This window comes from Melospiza melodia, chromosome 23, assembly GCF_035770615.1.
Source record: "Melospiza melodia melodia isolate bMelMel2 chromosome 23, bMelMel2.pri, whole genome shotgun sequence".
Taxonomy (NCBI): domain Eukaryota; kingdom Metazoa; phylum Chordata; class Aves; order Passeriformes; family Passerellidae; genus Melospiza; species Melospiza melodia.
This window is the reverse complement of record NC_086216.1, coordinates 12,383,874-12,407,214: the sequence shown is the minus strand read 5'-3', so window position 1 is coordinate 12,407,214 and position 23,341 is coordinate 12,383,874. Positions and strand designations below refer to the sequence as shown.

Below are 23,341 nucleotides of genomic sequence, written 5' to 3'. Positions count from 1 at the left end.
AGTTTGTGTGGAGGATGTTTTGTGCTCGGCCACAGAAATGAGCTGCGCTCCAAACAAAGGAGCACCCGCTTGGTTTGCACAACTCTGCCTGAAAGCTCGCCCGGGGACAGCAGACAAAGCAGGATTCTCATCCCCTGCCCGGCTGCAGGACAGATTCCTGCACCCCATGGAGGGGCTGCCTGTAAAACCCCCCCAGAACGACCCAAACTGGCTCTGAGCAGAGCGCAGGAGGGTCAAACCTCCCCAAAAAAGCCAATTCTGGGCTCCGTGGGTGCCCCTCCAAGCAGGTACCTGGCACTCCTGCAATGCCAGCTCAGCGCTCCTGCACCTGAGCAGCTCAGGGCAGCCTGGAAAACCCATCACTCCCAGCAAGAGAAAATCATTCCTTGTGCCATTAGCAGGGGCGGGACCTTCTGGCAAGGCAGGACCTGGAATATTTCCTGACCCTCATCATTAAAAAAAAATAAAGCTTCGATGTATGCAGGATGCTTTGACAGCAAGCCTCAAATGAAAGAGCAAGCTTCAAAAAAAACCACCCCAAAACAACAACAAAAACAGAACAAAAGGGGGGGAAAAGGGGGGGAAAAGGAAAGGAAAGGGAAGGGGAAAGGGGGAAAAGGAAAAGGGGGGAAAGAAAAGGGGGGGAAAAGGAAAAGGGGGAAAAAGGAAAAGGGGGAAAAAGGAAAAGGGGGAAAAAGGAAAAGGGGGAAAAAGGAAAAGGGGGAAAAAGGAAAAGGGGGACAGCCTGCTGCTGAACATTGCTCTGATCACTGCTCTGCCCAGCCAAATACCCCTGATGCTTTCTGCAGATGTTCCTTTTATTTTACCCTGAACGTTCTGAGTCTCTGCTCCCTCACCTGCCCCCTTTCCCTGCCAATAATCCAAATAAAACCCCATTAGCTCATGCCTTTAACCTCAGCACGTCCCAGCCCTGCTCGCTGCGCCTCATCTGGGATAATTTAAGGTTTCAGGAACTGTTGGCTTAGTGTTATCTTTAGAAATACCTCCCCTCCCTGATGCAATCAGAGGCAAACAAAGGCAGCTGAGCTTTCCAGCCTCCAGGAGGTTTCCATAAAATCCTGGTTCATCTCTCTCAGGGAGAGGGTTTGGGTTGTGTCACCTCAGATGGGCCAAAACGCCTCCCTCATTCCCTGCCACACCCACCAGGGAGCTGCTAAATTAAAGGAAAAATTATAAATATATTTTTAAAATCTTTATTATTATTATTATTATTATTATTATTATTATTATTATTATTATTATTATTATTATTATTATTATTATTATTATTATTCTATTAAAAATCTATCAAAGTGAGACATAAACATTAAGGAATTTAGGGATTTTAGAGGAGCTAAGGTTTTAGTCAGAGATAAGCTTTATGGGAGTTAACTAAAATAAACGGGTAGGCCTTGATGAAGTTAAGAGTTAGTAGTTAACTAATAATTGATTGCTTGTCAGCACAATGTTTGGCTAGCCGGGTTTATAATACAGAATTATAAGAATATATTCTTATAGAAGAATATAGGAATTGATAAATGGCTTCTAGGAACATAAGGCAATTGGTTTTTAGGAACGTAAGACAATTGTTTTTAGGAACATAAGACAATTGTGGCCTCCTCTGTTCTGAAACCAACTGAAGACAGGGAATGGGCGTTCTACCAAAGGGTTCATTTGTCATATTTGCATTGAAAAGGCGGAAAGGTCAGAATGAGGAAGATTTCATTTACTTCCTCATTTTGGGACCCCTCCCCATGAAAGGGATCCATTTCAAGGGACAAACCACTCATGCTTAATGGCTTTTGAACTAATTACGATATGGAGCAGGGGATGGGATGTACCAAAGTCATGAATATGCATTTGTATTTTGGATATTCAATACTTGTACAGATAAAGGGGCTCTGTAATCTCCTGTAAATTGGGTGTGTATTTGGGAGCTATCCCGCAATAAACAAACACTTCCTAACTCTAAACTGTTAGAGAGTTTTTGGATATTGGTACCAGATCAATATCCTTATTGGGAATGGGGTGTACCAAAGCCATGAATTTGTATTTTTATTTTGGGTATTCAGTACCTGCACAGATAAAAGCGCTCTGTAATCACCTGTAAACTGCAGTGTGTGTTTGGGAGTTATCCCACAATAAACACACACTTTCCAACTTTAAGCTGTCAGAGGGTTCTTGCCCGTCACAGCTGGGTACCAGTACTAGATATCCACACCAATATCCACATTTTTTTAACAGATGAGGAGAGTTTCAGCGCTCCTTACTGAGGGTGAGGGTGTCGTTGATCCTGAAGCTGCACAGCACCCTGTCCACGTTGCGGGCGTGCCGGAACCCGTTCCCCCTGACCACCACCTGGAAGGACTCTGCCAAAACACCCAGCGTCAGCAAATCCAGCCACAAACACCAGGGCTTTGTGTCCAAAAAGGAGACACAGGAGCCCTTTGATTTTCTCCAACAAAGGGAGAGCCCATGGGGCATCCCCCTGGGGTCTCTCTGATTTTTGGAGGATGCACCCTCCCTTTTTATCCCAATTTCCAGCCACATTTCCCTTCTCTCTTTCCCCATTTCTGAGGTACTTGAGAGGTTCAGACTTCCTGATCCCAAAGATTCCCCTCTAATGTACAACCCTCCCCTTTAATTTTTAATTCTTACTGAATTTAGGGGTCTTTTCCCCCATTTCTGAGGTACTTGAGACGTCCAGACTTCCTGATCCCAAAGATTTCCCCCTAATGCACAACTCTCCCTTTTCATTTTTAATTCTTACTGAATTTAGGGGTTTTCCCCCATTGCTTCTTCCATCTTTAACGTCCAATTTCATTTATCAGCAAACCCAAAGTTTATTCGTAAAAGCAAATATTCTTTTTCCATTCACCAATCAGTGGAATCCTTCCCATTATTCCTTTCATTTCTCAATGCTGGTTTTATCCACCACAGTTTGTAAAGACAAACCCCTCATTCCTCTCAGGCAGGAATTCAGGCCTTTTCTGTAAGAAAATCCCATTTGACACCACTTGGCAGAAGTGGGGCAGCGCAAACTGCCCTGAAAGAGAAACTCACCCCAAAATAAAGGTGAAATTTGGTAATCAGTGAATGTGGCACTCTCCAGCAGTTAGAGATGGACTGAACATGGTATTTTGGGCAACAAGGAGAACGTGGGCTGGCTCATACTCACCCCCTGCACAGATGCTGGAGGGCTCTGCTGCCAGGATCTCTATGCAGGACTTCTTCAAAATCTGAGAGAGACAAAATGTGAATTCCTCAGCGTGGTTTCCACGGAGATAGAGATGGAAATACAGATGTGGCACCAACCCCTGAACCCAGCAGAGCAATTCCAGCCCTGGGCGCCCACCCTGAACCCCCCAAACAGGTCCCAGTGCCCCCCTGGGCCGTGCCAGGGCGAGGGTGCCAGGCTCTCCCCTGCCCCTTTGTGCCCCATTTTCTGCAATAATTCTGAAATTATTGCTGATTGTCTGCAGCCCCCCAGGGCTGTGGGGGCATCACTCAAGTGTGGACTCAAACCAGACTCAAACATCTCCAGTTTAAGCTGAACTGTTCAGCCAGAGAGTCCTTGGGAGGGCTGGCCCTGCCTTTAAGCACTTTATTGCAGTGATTTGCTTGGCTCAGGCTTGGCTCTCAGGGCAGAGGCATTATTTATTATTTATTAATTTTTATTTATTATTTATTAATAATGATTTATTTATTTTTATCTATTATTATTAACTATTATTTATTATCTATGTTATTATTTAGATATACTATTTATTATTAATTTTATTAGGTTTATTTATTTATTATTTCTTATCTATGTTATCATTTATTTATATTATATATAATTAATTTTATTATTTAGTTTTTAGGTATTATGTTATTATTTTATCATGTTATTATTTACTTGTTATTTATTATTTATTTATTATTATCTATGCTATTATTTCTTTATAGTATTTATTATTTTTATTATTTCATTTTTAGGTATTTATTAATTATGTTCTTATTTATTTAAAATATTGTTTATTATTTATTCAATTACTTATTTTATTATATATTATTATTCATTAGTTATTATCTATGTTATTATTTATATTCACTACTTATTATTTATTTTTATTGAGGTTTTATTTATTATGTATTTAATAAATTATTATTATTATTATATTTATTATTATATTTATTATTATTATATTTATTATTATATTTATTATTATATTTATTATTATTATTTTTATTATTTTTATTATTAATATAGCTGGGGGTGCTCAGCTCCCAGAGCCCAATAAACGCCAGCCAAGCATCCTTGGGTGACTCCAACCCAGCACCAAAACTATTTTCCCAACTTTAAACTGAAACATCTGCGAGGGAAGAACAGCAACCAATGCAACAAACCCTGTAAGGAAAGGAGAATTTTTGGGTTTTGTTTACACCTAATTGCAAAAGCCGCTCCTAGAGCCAGGCTTTGCTCCTTGGAACATTTAGACAGGAATTTGAAGGTTTAAAACATTGAGACAGAAGTTTTACTGAGAAAGCAGAGCTGAAAGTACCAGGGGGCTGGAGGATGCTCTGAGCTGGTGCAGCCTGACAGGTGAGGAGAGAGGAGATTTGCAGCAACAAGGTTGTACAGGAACTGTCGAGTGGGGAAAAAGAGAAAGTCAGCAGCTGAGAACAGAACTGGAGCATTCAAAACAGGGGAATTTAAAATAGAAGAGTTTAAAAGATGAGGATTTAAAATAGAAGAATTTAAAATAGAGTAAGGGAAAACCACAGAGAATGTAAAATACAATCAGCACTTTTTAAAATGAAGTAAAGCCCCCCATGATTAAATTTGAGACAAATGACCTCTGCCCAGCCATTCACAAACATTCCTGCTGGCTCAGAGGGGGGAATTGCAGGTGTCTCATTTGGATGATGCAGATCTCCCAGTCCAGTCTAACCCCTTTACATGACCATTAAATCTGCCCCTAAACACTTCCACGGTGCCAACTGCAATATTTATTTTGATTTAGATTAAGTTTCCAAGCACACATCCTAACTCAAAGTGCAGAATTAGGGCAAAAGGACCAAAATTACAATTGCAGCACAGGGCTCCTTTTGGCAAGGGAAGAGGGACCTGATTTTCCAGGAATCCAGAGATTGTCTGTTATTCTCTGGGTGATCAATGCCCTCCTTGCCATTCCTTTCACCCACAAAACCTCTTCCCTTCTCCCAGGCTGCTGCAGGGATCCATCCCTGTGCCCTTCCCTCCTTCCCAAAATGGGAATTTTCCCTCCCCTCTCAGCTGGAGCAGCTCCTGGAGGTTGAAAAATCACAACTGGAAGGGGAGGCAGAGCTGGGATTCATTAAAAACAGCTGCGGAGGGAATGCAGGGCTGGGGAGCCAAGCATTGCTGTGCTGCTGTTGTTGTTGTGCTGCTCTCTGAAATAAATGAAATAAATGAAATGCGGCACCTGATTGTCCCAGAGATCTCAGGAAAAGCAACAGAGCAGGACTGGGGTCCATGTGCATGTGAGAGCACTGGGAAAACTGGGGGGAAAAATTGGGGGAAAAATATGGGGGGGAAAAATGGGGGGGAAACTCTCTTCACAGGGTAGGAAGACAAAGCAATTCCTTCTCTAGCTGGGGACCAAGGACAACCACCCAAATCTCAGGCCCAAGAACATAAACATCGTGGAATGAAGAGAGAAAACAAGCAGGATGGGACTTCATAACCTAAATCTGTAACTAGGAAATCAACTCCAATATGTAAATAGAGCAAAACTTGTAAAAGTGACAGACCTTGTGACCTGTTGCCCATTTTGGTTCATCCTGGGTTCATTTTGTGCCCATTTTGGTTCACCTTGGGGTCATTTTGTGACCATTTTTGTTCACCTTGGGTTCATTTTGTGACCATTTTGGTTCATCTTGGGTTCACTTTGTGCCCATTTTGGTTCACCTTGGGGTCATTTTGCGGCCATTTTGGTTCATCCTGGGTTCATTTTGTGCCCATTTTGGTTCACCTTGGGTTCATTTTGTACCCATTTTGGTTCATCCTGGCTCCACTTTGGTTCATCTTGGGTTCATTTTGTGCCCATTTTGGTTCATCCTGGGTTCATTTTGTGCCCATTTTGGTTCACCTTGGGGTCATTTTGTGCCCATTTTGGTTCACCTTGGGTTCATTTTGTGCCCATTTTGGTTCACCTTGGGTTCATTTTGTACCCATTTTGGTTCATCCTGGCTCCACTTTGGTTCATCTTGGGTTCATTTTGTGCCCATTTTGGTTCATCTTGGGTTCATTTTGTGCCCATTTTGGTTCATCCTGGGCGCAGCCCTGGCTGGGCTCTGGTGCTGCCCAAGGTGGATCCATGCAGGAGATCCTTTTAATCAATCCCTGCTTTATTCTGTAACTCTGCTCTAGCCCAGCCTCCCCAAGGCACCACAGGAATGGGGAAACTGGGCCCTATTGACAATTCCACCCCAAAGCAGCATTTGAGCACAGACCAAGGCTGCTCCCCTTGGCCTGAGTGATGCAGTGAATTATTTTCCAGCGGGCTCTGGTGATCACAGGAAAACCCAAGCTCAGGAGTGCAGCCAGGGGGTGACAATACTCACAGAGTCGATGATGCCCTGCAGGGCCTCAAAGCCATCGTTGACAGGGAACACATGGTCTCTGCTGTCAGCAATCCGGGCCAGCTGCCACAGGGGGACAAACGGAACAGAAATGCAGAGGGGGACATCAATTAGCCTGCAGGCAGGTAATTAACGCTTCCCCAGATTGCAAATAAAACCCTCCAATGCTCAGCTGCTCTCTCTGGGGTGCCCCTGCGAGGCAACACAGGGAATAAACCACGGGTGGTTTATTGGGCAGGAAAATGTTTGTCCTGTTAGACTGGTTGGTTTGTAAATCAGGGATTTCTCAGATCAGGGATCAGAAAGGATTTGGAGACAAGACACAACATGGTTTTCACTGGTACCCAGGGGCTAATGACCTTTAGGGCAAACCCAAAACAGGTTGGTCTCCCATAATCATGGAGGCATTTTGCAACCTTAACTCTTCCAAAATTCCTTGAAATTGGCCTGATCCAGCTCTCCTGTCAGGACAGGGATTTTTTTTCCTGGGCCTGTGTCCAGAGAGGAGCCAGGCAGACACCAGGGGATGCTTTGTGGAGGTTGGAAGGGCTCAAGGAGCATTGAGAACCTCTGTGGTGATGAGCAGGAGCCTCCTGCAGGCTGCCAGGGCCGGGCTCTCACCTGGGTCTCGTTGAAGTCCTTCACCCCCACGCAGTACACGGTGGCCCCCAGGTCCCTGGAGCGGTTGGCCTGCAGGGGACAGGGGCACAGGAGGGTCACCAACGGTGGGGGACCCTTAAAATCACAGAAAAGCTGCAAAGGCAGGCCTCAGAGACAGCAGAACTGTGATTAGAGCTAAGCAGGAGCCATGAGATTGGTCAGCAGAAAAGTTCTGTGAGATGTACAAAGTAAGGACAAATGTTGGTTTTACTCTGCAAACCCAATTCTTGTCGTTGCTGTTGGATTTAATGCTGCACTTTGGACAGACTGAGAGGGAAAACTCTGTCCATAGCAAACCCATGCAGAAATTCCCTCTGCCAAGTTTAGGTCACCCTGGTTTGACTGGCAAGGGCCAATTGCTCATCTCTGCAGGGAGAATATCCAAAGGAACATTGGGGATGCTGAGAATGTGTGCTTGAACCCCAGGGATGCTTGTGGCAATGCCAGGCTGGCTGATCTGAGGGAGTTTCTGGTGTGGCAGAAGCCACCACCCTCCCTCTGCAGTCCTGACTTTGTGTGAGGGGAGAAAAGCAAAGTGAAAGTGAGAATATTCAGCATTTCCCAGAGCAATCCAGTAAACGCTGAGAGTTTTCAGCTGTGAACAATTCCTCCTGCTGTGTTTATTTTGAACTGGAGGTTTTAACCCCTCTCCTTCCCCCTGAGCAGCCTCAGCTGGGGTGGCTCAGGGTGTTGTCCTTTGGATTCCTGTCTGCAGAGCACCAAAGTGGAGATTTCTCACTGGGAAAAGCTTCTGCTCATCCTCTGCATTCCCAGCAGCGAGCCCAGGCGTTCCCCTGCCTCCCTGGCCATGAAACAAAGCCACTTACCTCCCTCTCAGAGTAGAAAAACAGATCCTCGTGGAGCTCCCCATCTGTCAGTGCAATGATGACACTGGCAGTCCTGTAACCTGAACACACAAACCTCCTTAGTGCTGGCTTTGCTAAACCACCTCAGAAAGCACCTTTTGGTTTGTTAAACGATCTCAGAAAGCATCATTTGGTTTGCAAAACCACCTCAGAAAGCACCTTTTGGTTTGCTAAACCACCCCAGAAAATATTCTTTGGTTTGCTAAACCATCTCAAGAACATCCTGGTGGCATTCCAGGCCAGGGAATGAGGCTGCAGCCACCAAAATCCCAATTTGCTCCCAGTTAGCACCTGGTTTTATTCCTGCTCTCAGTTCCAGAAATCCAGAGGGGCTTTTGCAGCTGGTGACAAAAAGCTCAATTGGGATTTAAACAAAGATAGTGGGGAAAGGGCCTAAAAATCTTCAAGATCCCTGAGCAACATTTCAGGAACATCATAAAACCTTTGCAGCCTTCCCTTCCAAACCAGAAAGTTTTTACATCCATTACAGGGAAGGAAAGGACATTTTTCCAGTTGTTTGCACCGGTCCCTGCAAGAACAGGAGACACCCCCACCCTTCCCACAGCAAAGCTGCATTTATTTTATTTTAGATCTGTTAAAGTTATCAATCAAAAAGAAAGAGAAAAAAAAAAATTCAGTGGATTAAGAAGGGGCTCTCACCGTGAACATTCTCATGGTAAATCTGCTCACTGGCCTGAAATCAGATCAGAAGATTGTCAGTAATAAATCAACAATTGGTTTGTTCATCCATCAGCCAAAGCAGCCCCAGAGCTGTGTCCCACTGCTCTCCTCTCTGAAAACCCCATCCCCTTTCACCCTCCCTGAGAAACATCCCAGGCTAATATTCTAATATTCCTAAATAAATATTCCTAAACATCCCTAAATAAATATTCCTAAATATTCCTGAATAAATATTCCTAAATAAAGATTCCTAAATATTCCTAAAGAAATATTCCTAAATAAGATTTCTTAAATATTCCTAAATAAATATTCCTAAATATCCCTAAATAAAGATTTCTAAATAAAGATTCCTAAATAAATATTCCTAAACATCAGTGCCAAATATTCCTCAGTAGCCCCAGATCAGCTATTCCAGCTGCAAATAAACCAACAGCTCAGTCCGTGTGCTCCCATTTCAGGGATGGGGCAGCACTTGAACAGTTCAAACCCTTCCCAAATCCCCACGTGGGAGGCAGTGCAGGAGCTCAGCTTTAGAGAAAGCCCTGAGCTGGTAAAAATATGTAAAAATGTCAAAACCTGAGCTTGTAAAAATACGTAAATATGTCAGAACCATGCCCAGGAGGAGAAGGCAATAAGGTCTGCAGTTCTTTGGGCACCCCAGGTGTGAGCTGTGGCCTCAGCCCACCCAGCCCAGGTGGGACTGACCCCTTCCCACCCTGCTGGACACAGACTCAGTGCCACTGCCTTCCCCAGGCAGAAATAAAGGAATGAAAAGAGTTTGCAGCCCCAGCCCTGCAGAGGGACAGGGTCCCTCTCCCCCAGCAGGAATACCCAAGGGTTGTGCAGCCCCCGGGGAGCAGAGACAGCCCCCGGCCCCGTTACCCTCTCAAATCCTTCGTGCATGTACGTGTCCCCTCCTGGCAGCACCTTCTGCAGCTCCTCCAGGCCCTGCCGGATCTGCTCCCTGCGAGGAAGGCAGGGCCGTGAGAGACACCCAGCAGAATGCCACCAAGGCGTCCTGGTGGCACCGTGACACCCAGGGGGAAAGGACCAGGGTGTCCTGGTGGCACTGCGACACTCAGGGGGAAAGCCACCAGGCTGTTCTGGAACCCAGCAGAGGTGGGTGATGGAGCCAGGGTGTCCTGGTGGCACTGTAACACCCAGGGGGAAAACCACCAAGGTGTCCTGGTGGCACCGTGACACCCAGGGGGAAAGCCACCAGGGTGTCCTGGCACCTAGCACAGGTGGGTGATGGACCCAGGGTGTCCTGGCGGCACTGTGACACCCAGGAGCAAAGGACCAGGGTGTCCTGACAGGCAAAGCCACCAGGGTGTCCTGGCAGGAGAAAGCCACCAGGCTGTTCTGGAACCCAGCAGAGGTGGGTGATGGAACCAGGATGTCCTGGCTGGCACTGTGTGACACCCAGGAGAAAGCCACCAGGGTGTCCTGGCACCCAGCACAGGTGGGTGATGGAGCCAGGGTGTCCTGGTGGCACTGTGACACCCAGGAGCAAAGGACCAGGGCGTCCTGGTGGAAGTGTGACACCCAGGAGCAAAGCCACCAAGGTGTCCTGGCACCCAGCACAGGTGGGTGATGCCCCCAGGCTGTCCTGGCATGCAGGGCACAGAGATTGGGAGGCAGAGTCACCCAGTGCCTCCCCAGGCTGGTCCATCCTCCCAGCCCTGCCCTGCAGGAGATGCTCAGGCTGGTTCAGGGACATTTCCAGGCTGCAGTGAGGGTGCACTGCTCTGCAGGAAGGCGGCCAGCTCCCTCCCCTCTGGAATGTGATCCCAGCCATCCGAGATGTAAAACACATGCTGGCTTACACACCCCACACATGTGGAACATATATCCCTGCTCCACGTGGCAGTGGAGTGAAAAGAGGAAGCGAGAGAGATTTAGGGACCTCATCCAGCTCTCCTTGCGAGGCAGAATAATTAAAAAATAAAATAAAAATAAAAATAAAATAAAACATTTAAAAAATAAAATAAAATAGACAACACAAAATATTAAAAAGGAAAAATAAGTAAAAATAAAATAAATGAAAAAATAAAATAAAATAATCCATCCCATAGATTTTTCTGGGATTAACATGGGGCTCTGTAAGGGAGTGGCAGGGACACTCCTGACAAACAAGGCAATCTGGTATTGCCACAAAACCCACCCCAAACTCCCTTTGGCTGTGCCACACCTTCAGGCCCTGAGGAAATCTCATTGCCCCCCAGCCAGGGGTGTGGGTGGCACCTCTGCCTTCCAAGCTGCTTTTGTGGGAAGGGATTTTCATCCCTGAGGATGTTCCACAGGCACCGAGCCTCTGCTCCTCCGACAAAAGCACACAGAAGCTGCTGTTGACTTTAAACCTCTCCTTACCTGTCTTCTGTTAACCTCATCAGAATCGTCCCTCTGGTTGAAAAGACAATGAAGGACATCCTCAGCTGAGGGCTGGAGGAGAGAAAAAAGGGAATTAATGTGACACAATCACACCCAGCCCAGCAGGATGGAAATGTGTTCAGCCCTGGGCTTTGCTAGCCCAGGGAAACCTTGGGGAATCCTTGTGAAACCTGGGATTGTTAAAGCCAGAAAGGCTTAAATGCACCCTGGGACAAGGGAGGGCTCAACGTGGGTCAGGTTTGTCACAGCACATCCCATCCCCTGTGCCCAGGGATTCCTCACCCAGGGCCTGGAGGCTCTGAGCCAGGGAAGGCAGGCAGGAATACATGGAATTGTTTTATCTCCCACAGGTCTGAGCCAGGGAAGGCAGGCAGGAATAAATGGAATTGTTTTATCTCCCCCTGGCCCACAGAACAGGAGCGTGGGGAGCAGCAGTGAACGGAGGGTGAGCCCTTTGTGCACCACATTTCCCCATGGAGCAGCACAGGGCTGGCACCCCCAGATTTCCCTAGGGATTTCAGAACTTTCCTCACCTGATGAACTTCCTGGCCAGGTGCTCCACAAAGTGATAGATCTCGTTCCAGTGGTGCAGGACACTGCCTGACCTGGGGACACAGGGGTGACAGACAGACAGACAGACACGTCAGGGTCACTGCTCTGCCCCACACTGCCCAGGGAGGCATCTCCTCTGTTCAGCACTCACTGCACTCCATCCAGAGACATCAAGCTGGGACTGACATTTCCCACTCCACTTAAAATCAAAATAATTCCCACTCCTGTGACGGTGCTCACAGGGGTCCCAGGATGAGGGAAGAGATGAGAATGTTGACTCCATGTTTCAGAAGACTTGATGTATTATCTTAACATATAATTATTATTAATAACTTATTATATTTTTATAATTCTATAATATAATACTATTATATTTATAATATTTTATAAATATTAATATTCTATAAATAGTATAAATAATTGTAAATTATAAAATTATAAATATTTTATTATATTATGACATTATAATACTAGTGATATTTTATAAAATATTTTTAATATTTTATAATAGTATATAATTTGTTTTAATATATAATTATTACATATAATATAATATATAATTTATTGTTTTAATATTTAATTAATATATAATATCTATTAAAACTATACTAAAAGAATAGAAGAAAGGATTTCATCAGAAGGCTAGCTAAGCTAAGAATAGAAAGGAATGATAACAAAGGTTTGTGGCTCGGACAGAGAGTCTGATCCAGCTCACTGTGAATGGCCATTAATTACAAACATCCAACATGAGACCAATCCCAGATGCACCTGTTGCATTGCACAGCAGCAGATAACCATTGTTTACATTGTGTTCCTGAGGCCTCTCAGCTTCTCAGGAGGAAAAGTCCTAAGGAAAGGATTTTTCAGAAAATGTCATGGCTGCACACTCCATCGAGGGTTTGGGGCTGCCCTTGGCACTTAGGCTGGGCTTTAACACAGCCTGAACCAAACAAATAAACCCTGTGAGAGTGAGGAGCTGCCTCTGCACAGTGTTTTAGATTAATTCCACCCACTCACCTCCAAACCATTACACAGAGCTTGCAGCCCAAGTGTGTTCTGAGAATTACATGCACTTGGAGGAACAGATTGTTGAACTCCTCCAGAGTTTCCACTGTGCCAGAGCCCATGAGGAGTAAAACACCTCAATCCACATCTCCGCTGCTCTGGTTAATCCTTCCACACCTCAGCTAAAGACAAAACAAACTCATTCTGCTCCTCAGGAGAATAAACCACAGGATGTAATGGGGTTGGATTATTCTTCTTTATGTTGTAAGAACGAGGGAAAAAATAGGTTAATCACAATCTTTCAGCACAAAATGCCCCTTCTGGCATAAACACATCTGTGAACACTGGAATATTAATATTGGAAAAAAAAATCTTTCCTGGAGTTGGAAAATAAATGTGTCATCACTTATTGAATTCATTGAGTACAATTAGAAATATTTACATGGGAAATAACCGTTCCAGCTCCGACAGAAATTCATTGGTCTGCAGCCTGAGGAAGAAAGGGTGAAGGTTTGAGATGGTTTTTCACTTCCCAGGAAGAAAAGGCAAAGGAGCTGTCCTGGCTCAGCTTTGGGAGTGCCAGGGCACAGGCAGAGCAGGTCCTCAGGCTGCTCAGAAATAAACCCAGGATACACAGCTATGGTTTATTGCTGTTTATTTTTATTTATTTAATGCCAGTGGAGAGGCAGAGCAGGTCCCCAGCCTGGCTGCTCAGAGAATAAACCACAGGATGTAAAGCTGTGGCTTATTGCTATTTATTATTATTTATTTCATGCTGGGGGAGAGGCAGAGCAGGTCCCCAGGCTGCTCAGGAATAAGCCACAGGATGTAAAGCTGTGGTTTATTGCTATTAATTATTATTTATTTAATGCCAATGGAGAGGCAGAGCAGGTCCCCAACCTGGCTGCTCAGGAATAAACCACAGGATGTAAACCTGTGGTTTATTGCTATTTATTATTATTTATTTCATGCTGGGGGAGAGGCAGAGCAGGTCCCCAGCCTGCTGCAGCCACCCCAGCCTGGCTGCTCAGGAATAAACCACAGGATGTAAAGCTGTGGTTTGTTGCTATTTATTATTATTTATTTCATGTCAGTGGAGAGGCAGAGCAGGCAGGACCCTCAGCAAATGCTTTTAGTGCTGAATTCTTCATTTCTTTCTTTCCTCAGGACATGGCGCAAAGGCTCCTTCCCCACACAAATGTTTATTAAAAAGGAACAAAGGAACACCAATAGCCAAGCTCTCGATAAACCAATTAAACCACAGGCAGTGGGAAAATTAGAATCATAAGAGGTGAGGGGTGACAACATCAGGAGTTGCTCTCAGACAGGAAACTCAACCCCCAGATTGATAGAACAGAGACACTCAGGGCTCAGCCCCAGGTGCAAATTCCCCCTGGATGGATGGGATAACTCAGAGAGCTTGAATTCCACAGGCACTCCAGGCCCAGATAATTTCCTACAACTGGCCTGGAAAAGAAGTTTTTATTGTCTTTAGGTGGTGAGGCATAAAAACCACCTGAATTTATAGCAAGGGTCACATCAGTCTCCAGAAGGCTTGGAGAGGCAAGGTTGGTTAATCAGAAACCAATTAATGCTTGTTCCGGTTGCTTTAGACCAAAAATTCCCCTCCCAAAAGCACCTCAGAGGATATTCCCACATTTCCTGACCCAGCTGGTGGCAGGCACGAGGAGCTGGGAGCAGCAGCCCCTGCCCAAATACAATTTCGGAATCACACTTCAGAATTCTCATGTTCTTCACTCGGCGTAAAATGGACAAACCCAATAAAAACCACAAAAATGGACAAACCCAACACAAGCAACAAAAATGGACAAACCCAACACAAGCAACAAAAATGGACAAACTCAAGACAAGCAACAAAAATGGGCAAACCCAATAAAAACAATAAAAGTGGACAAACCCAACAGAACCATCAAAAATTGGCAAACCCAAGCCAACCAACAAAATGGACAAACCCAAAACAACCAACAAAAATGGGCAAACCAAACACAGCCAATAAAAATGGACCAACCCAACACAACCAGGATTTCTGCAGCCAGAGCAAAGCTCACAAAAGCAGCATCAGCTCGCAGTGCCACCTCCCTGAGCTGTGTCACTCAGCAGCCACACTGTAAATGACACTCCCTTTGCACAGGGAGCCAGGCCAAGAGCTCTGAGCAGGATGAGCGTTTCTAGAGTCCAACTGTAAGATAAGAAAAGCCAATTTTCAAATAGTTCTCTCCTCATATTCCCCAAAGAGCCGAGATGAGCGGTGAGCCAAGGCTTTGCAGCTGAATGGCTGATGCTGTGAACTTGCAATTGAAGAAAAGGCTCGTCCTGAGGATGCCAAGATCTCTTCTGGAGGAGGGCCCAATAGATGGAAATTAAACCCTGTGACTGTGTTCACAGGATGAGGGAAGAGATGAGGATCTGACTCCATGTTTCAGAAGGCTGATTTATTATTTTATGATATATATTATATTAAAACTATACTAAAAGAATAGAAGAAAGGATTTCATCAGAAGGCTGGATAAGAATAGAAAAGGAATGATAACAAAGGCTTGAGACTGACCAGAGAGTCTGAGACAGCCAGACAGTGATTGGCCATTAATTAGAAACAACCACATGAGACCAATCACAGATGCACCTGTTGCATCCCACAGCAGCAGATTACCATTGTTTACACTTTGTTCCTGAGGCCTCTCAGCTTCTCAGGAGGAAAAATCCCAAGGAAAGGATTTTTCAGAAAAAAATCATGGCTACAAAACCCAAGTAAACCAATCTCTTTAACAGGAGAGTGAGACCTTCTGTGGCCACCTGCTCTGGCCTTCTGTACCTGTCAGGTGTGGAGAGAGACCCTGCAGTGGCTCCTTCAGCAGTGCCCTCCTCCTCCTCGCTGGGACAGGGTGCTCCAGAACCCAAAGCTGCACCTGAAGCTGCTCAAGCCTCCCTAGACTTGGTCCTTCTTGCACTTTTTAGACTCCACTTTTCCATTTCTGCACCTGTGGCTTTATCCAGTCACAATCCAGGAGGGATTGCACAGAATCCAGCCCAAACTCTGACACCAAGGTCTCATGGGCTCTGCAGCTGGCAGGAGGACATGGAGACACTTGGTTCAGGGGCTGGTGTTGATCCAAAAATCTCCTTAAGCTTGCTGGGTTTGGGCTATAAGTCCCAGAGATGCCATTTACCTAAGAAGCTGTGCAGCATCCCTTTATTGAGCTCCTCAAAACCAACACCAACGAGCCCAAAAGCATCCTGTGCCCTCCCAGACCCTGCAGGAGCGATTGTGAAAGGCCTCCAGAGCACGGAGGCTCAGAGGGGTGATGCAATCCTTGGAGGAAATGCTGATATCTCGTGCCACAGCACACAGCTCGCTGCCAGCACGGATCCACGGGGCTCAGGTCAGAGCAGGACAAACCCCTCAGGACATTCCTCTCCTCCTGGCTGGCAGGGGTTGTGCAGGAAAACAACTAACAAACAAGCAGCCGTGCCTTAATTTCCATTAATCAGCAGAGAGAGCACAGAGTGCTGCAGGCACTCGCGGGGTCCCGGCTGGAAGGGAGCTCCGGCCCATTCCTTCCACCAGGAATGCTCATCTGAGAAATGCAAAGCTGTGTTTCGTGTCAATGTGTGTATTTGTGATTGCCACATGTGTGGAGAGTGACAGTGGGATAGATGCCAATTCTAACGATAACTGAGGAAAATAAACCATGGAAAAAGCCTATGAACCTATATTTTGTTTGCAATTAACCCTTGTTGATTCAGGAGCATTGGAATTAAAGCATTAAGGATGTTGCTCTTTACTTGCATTTAATCCACAAAAAGCTCTGCAATAATAACCTTTTGAAGTATAATTTTAGAATATTGCCTGTATCCTTGAAACTATAGCTTTGGAATATATATAAAGGAAACGCACTTATCTCACACCTTAATAAAGCAGAGAAAAGCAGCTTGAGAAAGGAAGATGAACATCACCTCAGGGATTTATGGTTTCGACCAAGGGAAGCTGGACATCACTGTTATGAGGTTTATAGTCCTTGCAATTAAAAGGTGGAGCATCAGGAGCACTGGCACTCTGGAGCAGGCAGCGTCTCAGCGCTGGGTTTTGCCCAGGATTTTGTAATAAAGGGTTATGTAATTCCAAGTCATTTCTGCTGATGGAATGTGGGAGCTACTGCAAAACACTCCAGAGGATCAGGCAGAAACTTCGTCTGGGAGCGCTTCTGGCAACGTGCAAACACTTTCCTGCCTCTGAAATTTATGGTTATTAATGTCAGTGCCATGGCTCTGGCAGGCAGCACCTCCACCATTTCCAAGCCTTTGCTTCGAAAGAACTGCTCTTGATGGAGAAAATCAGGACACCTATTTCAGCTAGGATTTTTTTAAGGTTTTTTCCTTTTTTTTTTTTTTTTTAATTGCTGTATTGCTTTAGTAAGGAGCTTTCCAAAGCTCAGCACAAAACGATTCCACATTGCTCCATCCCCATCTGCGAAAAGCAGCACTGGTGCAGCGCCAAGGAGGTGACACTGCCACAGTTAGTGATGAAAAAGTGAGGCAGGAAGTTATCTGCAGCACAAACAGCTAAACAGGCAAAATATGCGTTTGATTAACAGAAGAAACAAAGAAAGTGTGACTCAGCTCGGGCAAATGAAGCTCTTTAAATGGGCTGCTCTCCATCCCAGCAGCTGAATTCAGCCCTCTCTGAGGGGAGCAGCCCCTCTCTGGGAGCTGTGGGCATGGGCAGAACTCCCTGCAATATCCCAGCCCTGGAATTGGTGCTGCAGGGACAATTCTGCACTCCCTGCAGCGACAATTCTGCATTCCCTGCATGTTCCCAGCCCTGGAATTTGTGCTGCAGGGACAATTCTGCTCTCCCTGCAGAGATTATTCTGCATTCCCTGCATGTTCCTAGCTCTGGAATTGCTGCTGCAGGAACAATTCTGCACTCCCTGCATGTTCCTAGCCCTGGAATTGGGGTCTGAAGGAACAATTCTGCACTCCCTGGATGTTCCCAGCCCTGGAATTTGTGTCTGAAGGAACAATGCTGCACTCCCTGCATATTCCCAGCCCTGGAATTTGTGCCTGCAGGAACAATTCTGCACTCCCTTCACATCCCAGCCCTGGAATCGGCGTCTGCAGGAACAATTCTGCACTCCCTGCAGGGACAATTCTGCATTCCCTGCATGTTCCCAGCCCTGGAATTGGGGTCTGAAGGAACAATTCTGCACTCCCTGCACATCCCAGGCTGGAATTAGTGTCTCCAGGGCCAATTCTGCACTCCCTGCAGGGACAATTCTGCACTCCCTGCACATCCCAGGCTGGAATTAGTGTCTCCAGGGCCAATTCTGCACTCCCTGCAGGGACAATTCTGCACTCCCTGCATGTTCCCAGCCCTGGAATTTGTGCCTGCAGGAACAATTCTGCACTCCCTGCACATCCCAGCCTGGAATTAGTGTCTCCAGGGCCAATTCTGCACTCCCTGCATGTTCCCAGCCCTGGAACTGGTCTCTCCAGGGCCAATTCTGCGCTCTTTAGGCACTGCTTTAACCAACACGCCCGAGCTCAGCACACACAAAGCTCCCGCCCCGTAAAACCCATCACGATGCCATCGCGGAGCACAAAGGGATTTAGGCACCGGAGCCACCACAGCAATAACACAGCAAGCAGCGGGAGCTGCGCGGTGCCCTGGGGACACGGGGACTCGCGCAAACCCCAAACCCGGAGGGAAATCTCCTCATCCCAGCCCAGAGCCCGGCGGAACGAACAAAGCGGGCGGGACTCACTTGTCCAGGATGAAATACAGGTCAAAGCCTCCGTAGCAGGCAGGACCTCCGTGCTCTCTCCGCCCGCCGTGCCCGTCGCAGGTGAGGGTGCAAACGGCGAGCAAGGCGCACTGCAAACCAAACCTCCAGGCGCTCTGCTTTGCAGTGGCCATTATATCCACAGAGCAGGAGAAAAAGGAAAAAAAAAAAAAATCTCTTCTTCCCGAGGCTGTTTTATTTCCCAGGTTTCTCCACAAAAGCCATCCAGCGAGCCCCGGAAGGTTTCGGTGTGAATTGTATTCCTGAAAACTCCGCTCGCAACAGCTGTCCGCAGGAATTGCCAGGCTTTCCTTCCCCCTTGTTTCTCGGTTTCGGATTTCAAGATGCACAATACTGTATTTAACTTTTTTTCTTTTTAAAGGGACTCGACCCTCAGTGTCCCCGGCAGCTCTGGGGGAGCAGCACCATTGTTTGCCAGGAGCAGCCTCCTCCTCCTCCTCCTCCTCTTCCTCTCGCTTTGTCACGGGCTTCAGCAAACGCAGGGAGGGTTTGTGGCTTCCCCCCCTTCCCTTTAATTATTATTGTTATTATTGAAAACGGCAAGCTCTGCTTTTCCTTGGTGAGAGAAGCTCGGAGAATGCCATCTCGCGGCCGCAAAATCTGCAGCACGGAATGGAATCCCAGCCCGGGCTGGGTTAGGACGGACCTAAAGCCCCAAAGCCCAGCCCAGCTCTGGCAGGGACAATTTCACTGCCCCAGGGCGCTCCAAACCCCGTCCAGCCTGGCCTTGGCACTGCCAGGGATCCACAGCTGCTCTGGGAACCCCATCCCAGCCCCTCTCCCAATATTTCTCCCCAAAATCCCAGGGAATCCTGGAATGGTTTGGGTTGGAGGAGACCTCAAAGCCCATCCAGCCCCACCATGGGTCCCACACCTCCCCGTGTCCCAGGTGGCCCCAACCTGGCCTTGGGGGCACTTACAGGGATTTCAGCTGCTCTGGGAATTCAATCCCACCCTCACAGGGAGGAATTCCTTCCCAAAACCCAAAATCCCACCTAACCCTGCCCCCAAGGCCGTTCCCTCCATCCTGTCACTTCAAATTTGCTCCCCACACAGAGAGATGTGCAGGGACATCTTTATTTCCACACAGGCAGAAGAGAAGTGCAGGGACATCTTTATTTCCACACAGACAGAAGAGATGTGCAGGGACATCTTTGCCCCACACACAGGCAGAAGAGAAGTGCAGGGACATTTTTATTTCCATAGACAGAAGAGACGTGCAGAGAAATCTTTGTTCCCCATACAGACAGAAGAGATGTGCAGGGACAGCTTTGTTCCCCACACAGACAAAATCTGGATTTAAAGACCTTTCAAACCTTGGGGCAGCTTCTCAGGGGTGAAGAGCCGGGCCAGGCTTCCTCCCCTGCCTTTTCTCGCTCCTGAGCAGTGCCCAGCAGTTCCTGTGGCCACCAAAGCCTGCCCCAAATCCCCAAACTCCAAAGCCTGACCTCCCCCTGCTCCAAGGAGAGGAGAATATAAATCAATGCACACTCACCTCTCCTTCCACAAACAGCACCCCAGGCTCCACAGCAGGCAGGGGAGCCCCTGGTGCCTCCAGCTGAGCTTTTATTGCTGCAGGGATCCCAAATTCCCCTCGGGGCACACCAACAGCCCCAATCCCCTAAATGCCAACACCTGGCGAGCTCGGAGGGGCTGTCAGGGGATGCAATGCTCTGTGCCAGGCTTTCCAGCCGTGCAACTCGAGGCTGACACTCGGTGGCCGAGAGGATTTCTTTCTTCCCTGGGCTGCTGTAATTGTTCAGAGATTGGAGCAACAGGAATCCCAGCCTTGCTTTGTGTCAGGGACAGAGCTGTTCTAAATCCCACACAGGAGACTCCCCTTCCTCTAAAAAAGAGGAATTCGTTGTTTTTCACTGATTTCTATCTGCCTTTTGTGCCCCCTAGGTTTTTAATCTTTCCCCAGGCAGGGAAGGAAGGTCCAAACTGTGAATTCCCTGTTTTTACCACACACACCCAGCTCTCTGGCTCTGCTGGGATGAAAAGAGCAGTGAAAGGGCAAATATGGGACAAAATATTTTCGTGGAGGTGCTCTTAGATGAAAAAAGGGTAGAGTAATGACAAACAGGCCGGAGTTATTCCATGATGAAGGAATTTAATTGATAGCTCTGCTCACCAACTGATCTGTTCCAGCACCCAATCCTCAGGAAGGAATCTCTTGGAAGAAGAGATGCCAGGGAATGATTCCAGCAGGGCTGGATTTGGGCAGCAGCTCAGGAAAGGCAGGATTTACACAAAGTTATCGTTGTGGCAGTAGGTGAGGGCCAAATATTGGAGGACGTCGAGCTTGAGGCACGATCCAAGATTGAATTGGGGTCCTTCAAACACAAGGAAAGAAAAACAATGACCATGAGGCAAAGATGCTGTTAGGTGCTCTGGGTCAAGCCCAGACAGAGGTGCTTGGAAACACCCTTTTTATTAACTGGGCATTTCAGGGGGCCCAAAATTAAGCTCCATTAAGCTGTAAGGGTTTGGTTTGGATCATTTTTTGGGGGCTGTGACCCCACCCTGGCCCAGTCCTGATTGCAGAGATGTCAAACCCTTTGTACAACTGCTGAAGCCCCTGCGTGCTGTGGGTTCTGAGGTGCAAGAGCAGCAACTGTGCATTGAACAAATGTTCAGAGACAGAATTCCTCTGCTTGCACTCACCCTGAACTTCATAGGCCACGTAAGTTGAGAGCCCTCTGCACGTGGAGAAGATGTCTGGTCCATAAGATTCCAGGTCACGGATGGCTCTCCTGATGAGGGTGAAGGTGATCTCCTTGCTAGGGGGTCTTGGGTGCCTCTGGTTCTAAAGAGCAAACACCAGCACTCAGCAAGATCAGTGCCCTGCTCTGCTCAACTCCAGGCACACTCCTCATTTTAGTTGTTACAAAATAATAATAACAACAATAATAGCAATAACAACAATAGAAATAACAATAACAATAACGTTGTAACAATGTAAACTATGCAATAAGAATAATCTAACTGAGCTACAACACTGGCCAAACATGTAAACCCTCCACTGGAAGCACCTGAACAAGGGTATTCCAATTTTCAAAAGCTGAAAGTCACATTGTTTTAAAATGTCATTGAAATTGATAAAACTATCTAATTAATGGTGTGACAAATCTGGTCTTTAAAGTATGTGTTGCTTTTCGAAATAGCAAGGTTTCACTTTGCATTAAGTACAACTTGCCAATAACTGTTCCTTTTCAATCTCACCCTGAGGTCTGCAGCCAGCTGGGGAAGTCCATCAAAGCTGGGCATCTCTGTTCTGTTCATTATGGAAATGTAGCAAGCTCTCTCTGGCAGCACTTTGGTGGCCATAAAGCCCTGTAAAATAAAGTTGTTGACCGCATGGAGTTTAATCATTAATATTGGAATTTCATACCTATTAAAAAAAAGTAAAAATCCAGTTTTTACTGAGTGTTTGAGCTGCTCTGAACAAGCCCCTCCCTGCACTCACTGTGTCATAGTTCCAGATGGTTTTCCAGTACTCATGGTTGGTCTTCTGCTCAATACTTGCCACCAGCCATTTCCTATTGATGGTCATAATTTGGTAGCCTCCACTAATGGAGATTTTCTTGCTTATTTCAGTCTGCTGGTGCTAGAAAAACAAATGAAAGAACACAGGCTTTCAAGTGATTGTCTCCCCAAGGCTTTAGAAAAATGAAAGGTTCAAGGATATCTCATGAAGCAGGGAACATAGAAAGAGCAGCATTGTGGAATTGTTCATTTGTACTCACGTAATCAGCAAGGGCTGGATTCAGGACGAGTCCTAGAAGGACTGCAGTCCAAATCTGAAATCAAAAACAAATACAAAAGTGTAACTGCAGCTCTGACTGACAAATCTGGTCATGGGAGTCCTCCTTCCCTTTTCCTAATCTGATGTTCAAGGGTCCTCCTTGGATCCTTTTTTTGCTTTCAACCTGGGATTGCATCAGTGCCCCCAAAGGGAAGCATCCTTGCTTTACCCCAGGGGCTGAGCTGCTCCTTCTGGAGGAGCACGATGTCCCCAGAGAAATCCTCAGTGCTCCAGAGAGGCAGGAGCCCTTCTGAGAGATAAAGGAATGGGTTTGAATCAAAGTTTCAGTTCATAAGGAAGAAAAGCATGCATACTTACGGAGAGATGCATCCTGACTGCAGAACTGATGCTGCTGAAGGCAGAATAAGTGATGTGAGCCTCCCACGTTTTATTTGTTTTCAGAATTAGGTGTGGAAGGGCTGAATGTTGCAATAAAATTATTTTGTCATTTGTTTCCCTGCTGCATGTCCCTGATAATTATTTCCTGGTGTAACTACTTGATCAATATGGGGATTTTACTTCTGAAAATTTTGATCTGTTGGAGTCTGATGATTATGAGGTAGGAATCTGTTGGTATGAAAAAAGAATAAATCGGTTTTATTGCCTCCTCCAGCAATGCCGCGTGTATGATGTTTCTCCTGCTCAGGCATAACCCCAGTGCCACAGTGGTGTGAACTTCCATTGTGGTGCTCCTGGGAGCTTTTCTTGATGTTCCAAATTCTGGGATAGATTAAAGGAGGTAAGGATTGAGCGTTGTGGATTCCCAGCAGTGTTTCTCTCAATAAAGCACTGGCTGCAGCGGCCAGGTTTTGGGGGATTATTGCCCTTGGAGATCAGATTAAAGGGGAGATGGTCTGTGGCCTCAGAGGGGCGGCTGGGAAGCCCAGCTGGGAACCCCAAAGAGCCATCAGTGCCTTTGTGCTGGCTGTACATCCAGGCTTGGCCCCAGC

General features: G+C 46.5%; 2 protein-coding genes across 2 annotated transcripts in view; both read right to left on the bottom strand.

The window, feature by feature from the left end:
* ANTXR1 (ANTXR cell adhesion molecule 1) overlaps nucleotides 1-19,137 on the bottom strand; it is a 35,745-nt gene extending 16,608 nt beyond the window's left edge. Inside the window, exons 1-10 of the mRNA XM_063175100.1 lie at nucleotides 18,545-19,137; nucleotides 11,738-11,809; nucleotides 11,184-11,255; nucleotides 9,696-9,777; nucleotides 8,793-8,826; nucleotides 8,094-8,173; nucleotides 7,228-7,296; nucleotides 6,589-6,669; nucleotides 3,179-3,239; nucleotides 2,271-2,369 (exon numbers count right to left, since the gene is read on the bottom strand). Coding sequence (XP_063031170.1) covers nucleotides 2,271-2,369; nucleotides 3,179-3,239; nucleotides 6,589-6,669; nucleotides 7,228-7,296; nucleotides 8,094-8,173; nucleotides 8,793-8,826; nucleotides 9,696-9,777; nucleotides 11,184-11,255; nucleotides 11,738-11,809; nucleotides 18,545-18,696 — 802 coding nt within the window. The 5' untranslated portion in view covers nucleotides 18,697-19,137. The remainder of the gene's footprint in view (nucleotides 1-2,270; nucleotides 2,370-3,178; nucleotides 3,240-6,588; nucleotides 6,670-7,227; nucleotides 7,297-8,093; nucleotides 8,174-8,792; nucleotides 8,827-9,695; nucleotides 9,778-11,183; nucleotides 11,256-11,737; nucleotides 11,810-18,544) is intronic.
* Nucleotides 19,138-20,830: 1,693 nt separating this feature from the next.
* Nucleotides 20,831-22,527, bottom strand: GKN1 (gastrokine 1). The gene is given in 5 exon segments (XM_063175154.1): nucleotides 20,831-20,919; nucleotides 21,251-21,386; nucleotides 21,809-21,919; nucleotides 22,053-22,193; nucleotides 22,333-22,527. Coding segments are annotated over 5 exon segments (672 nt in total).
* Nucleotides 22,528-23,341: the final 814 nt, after the last annotated feature.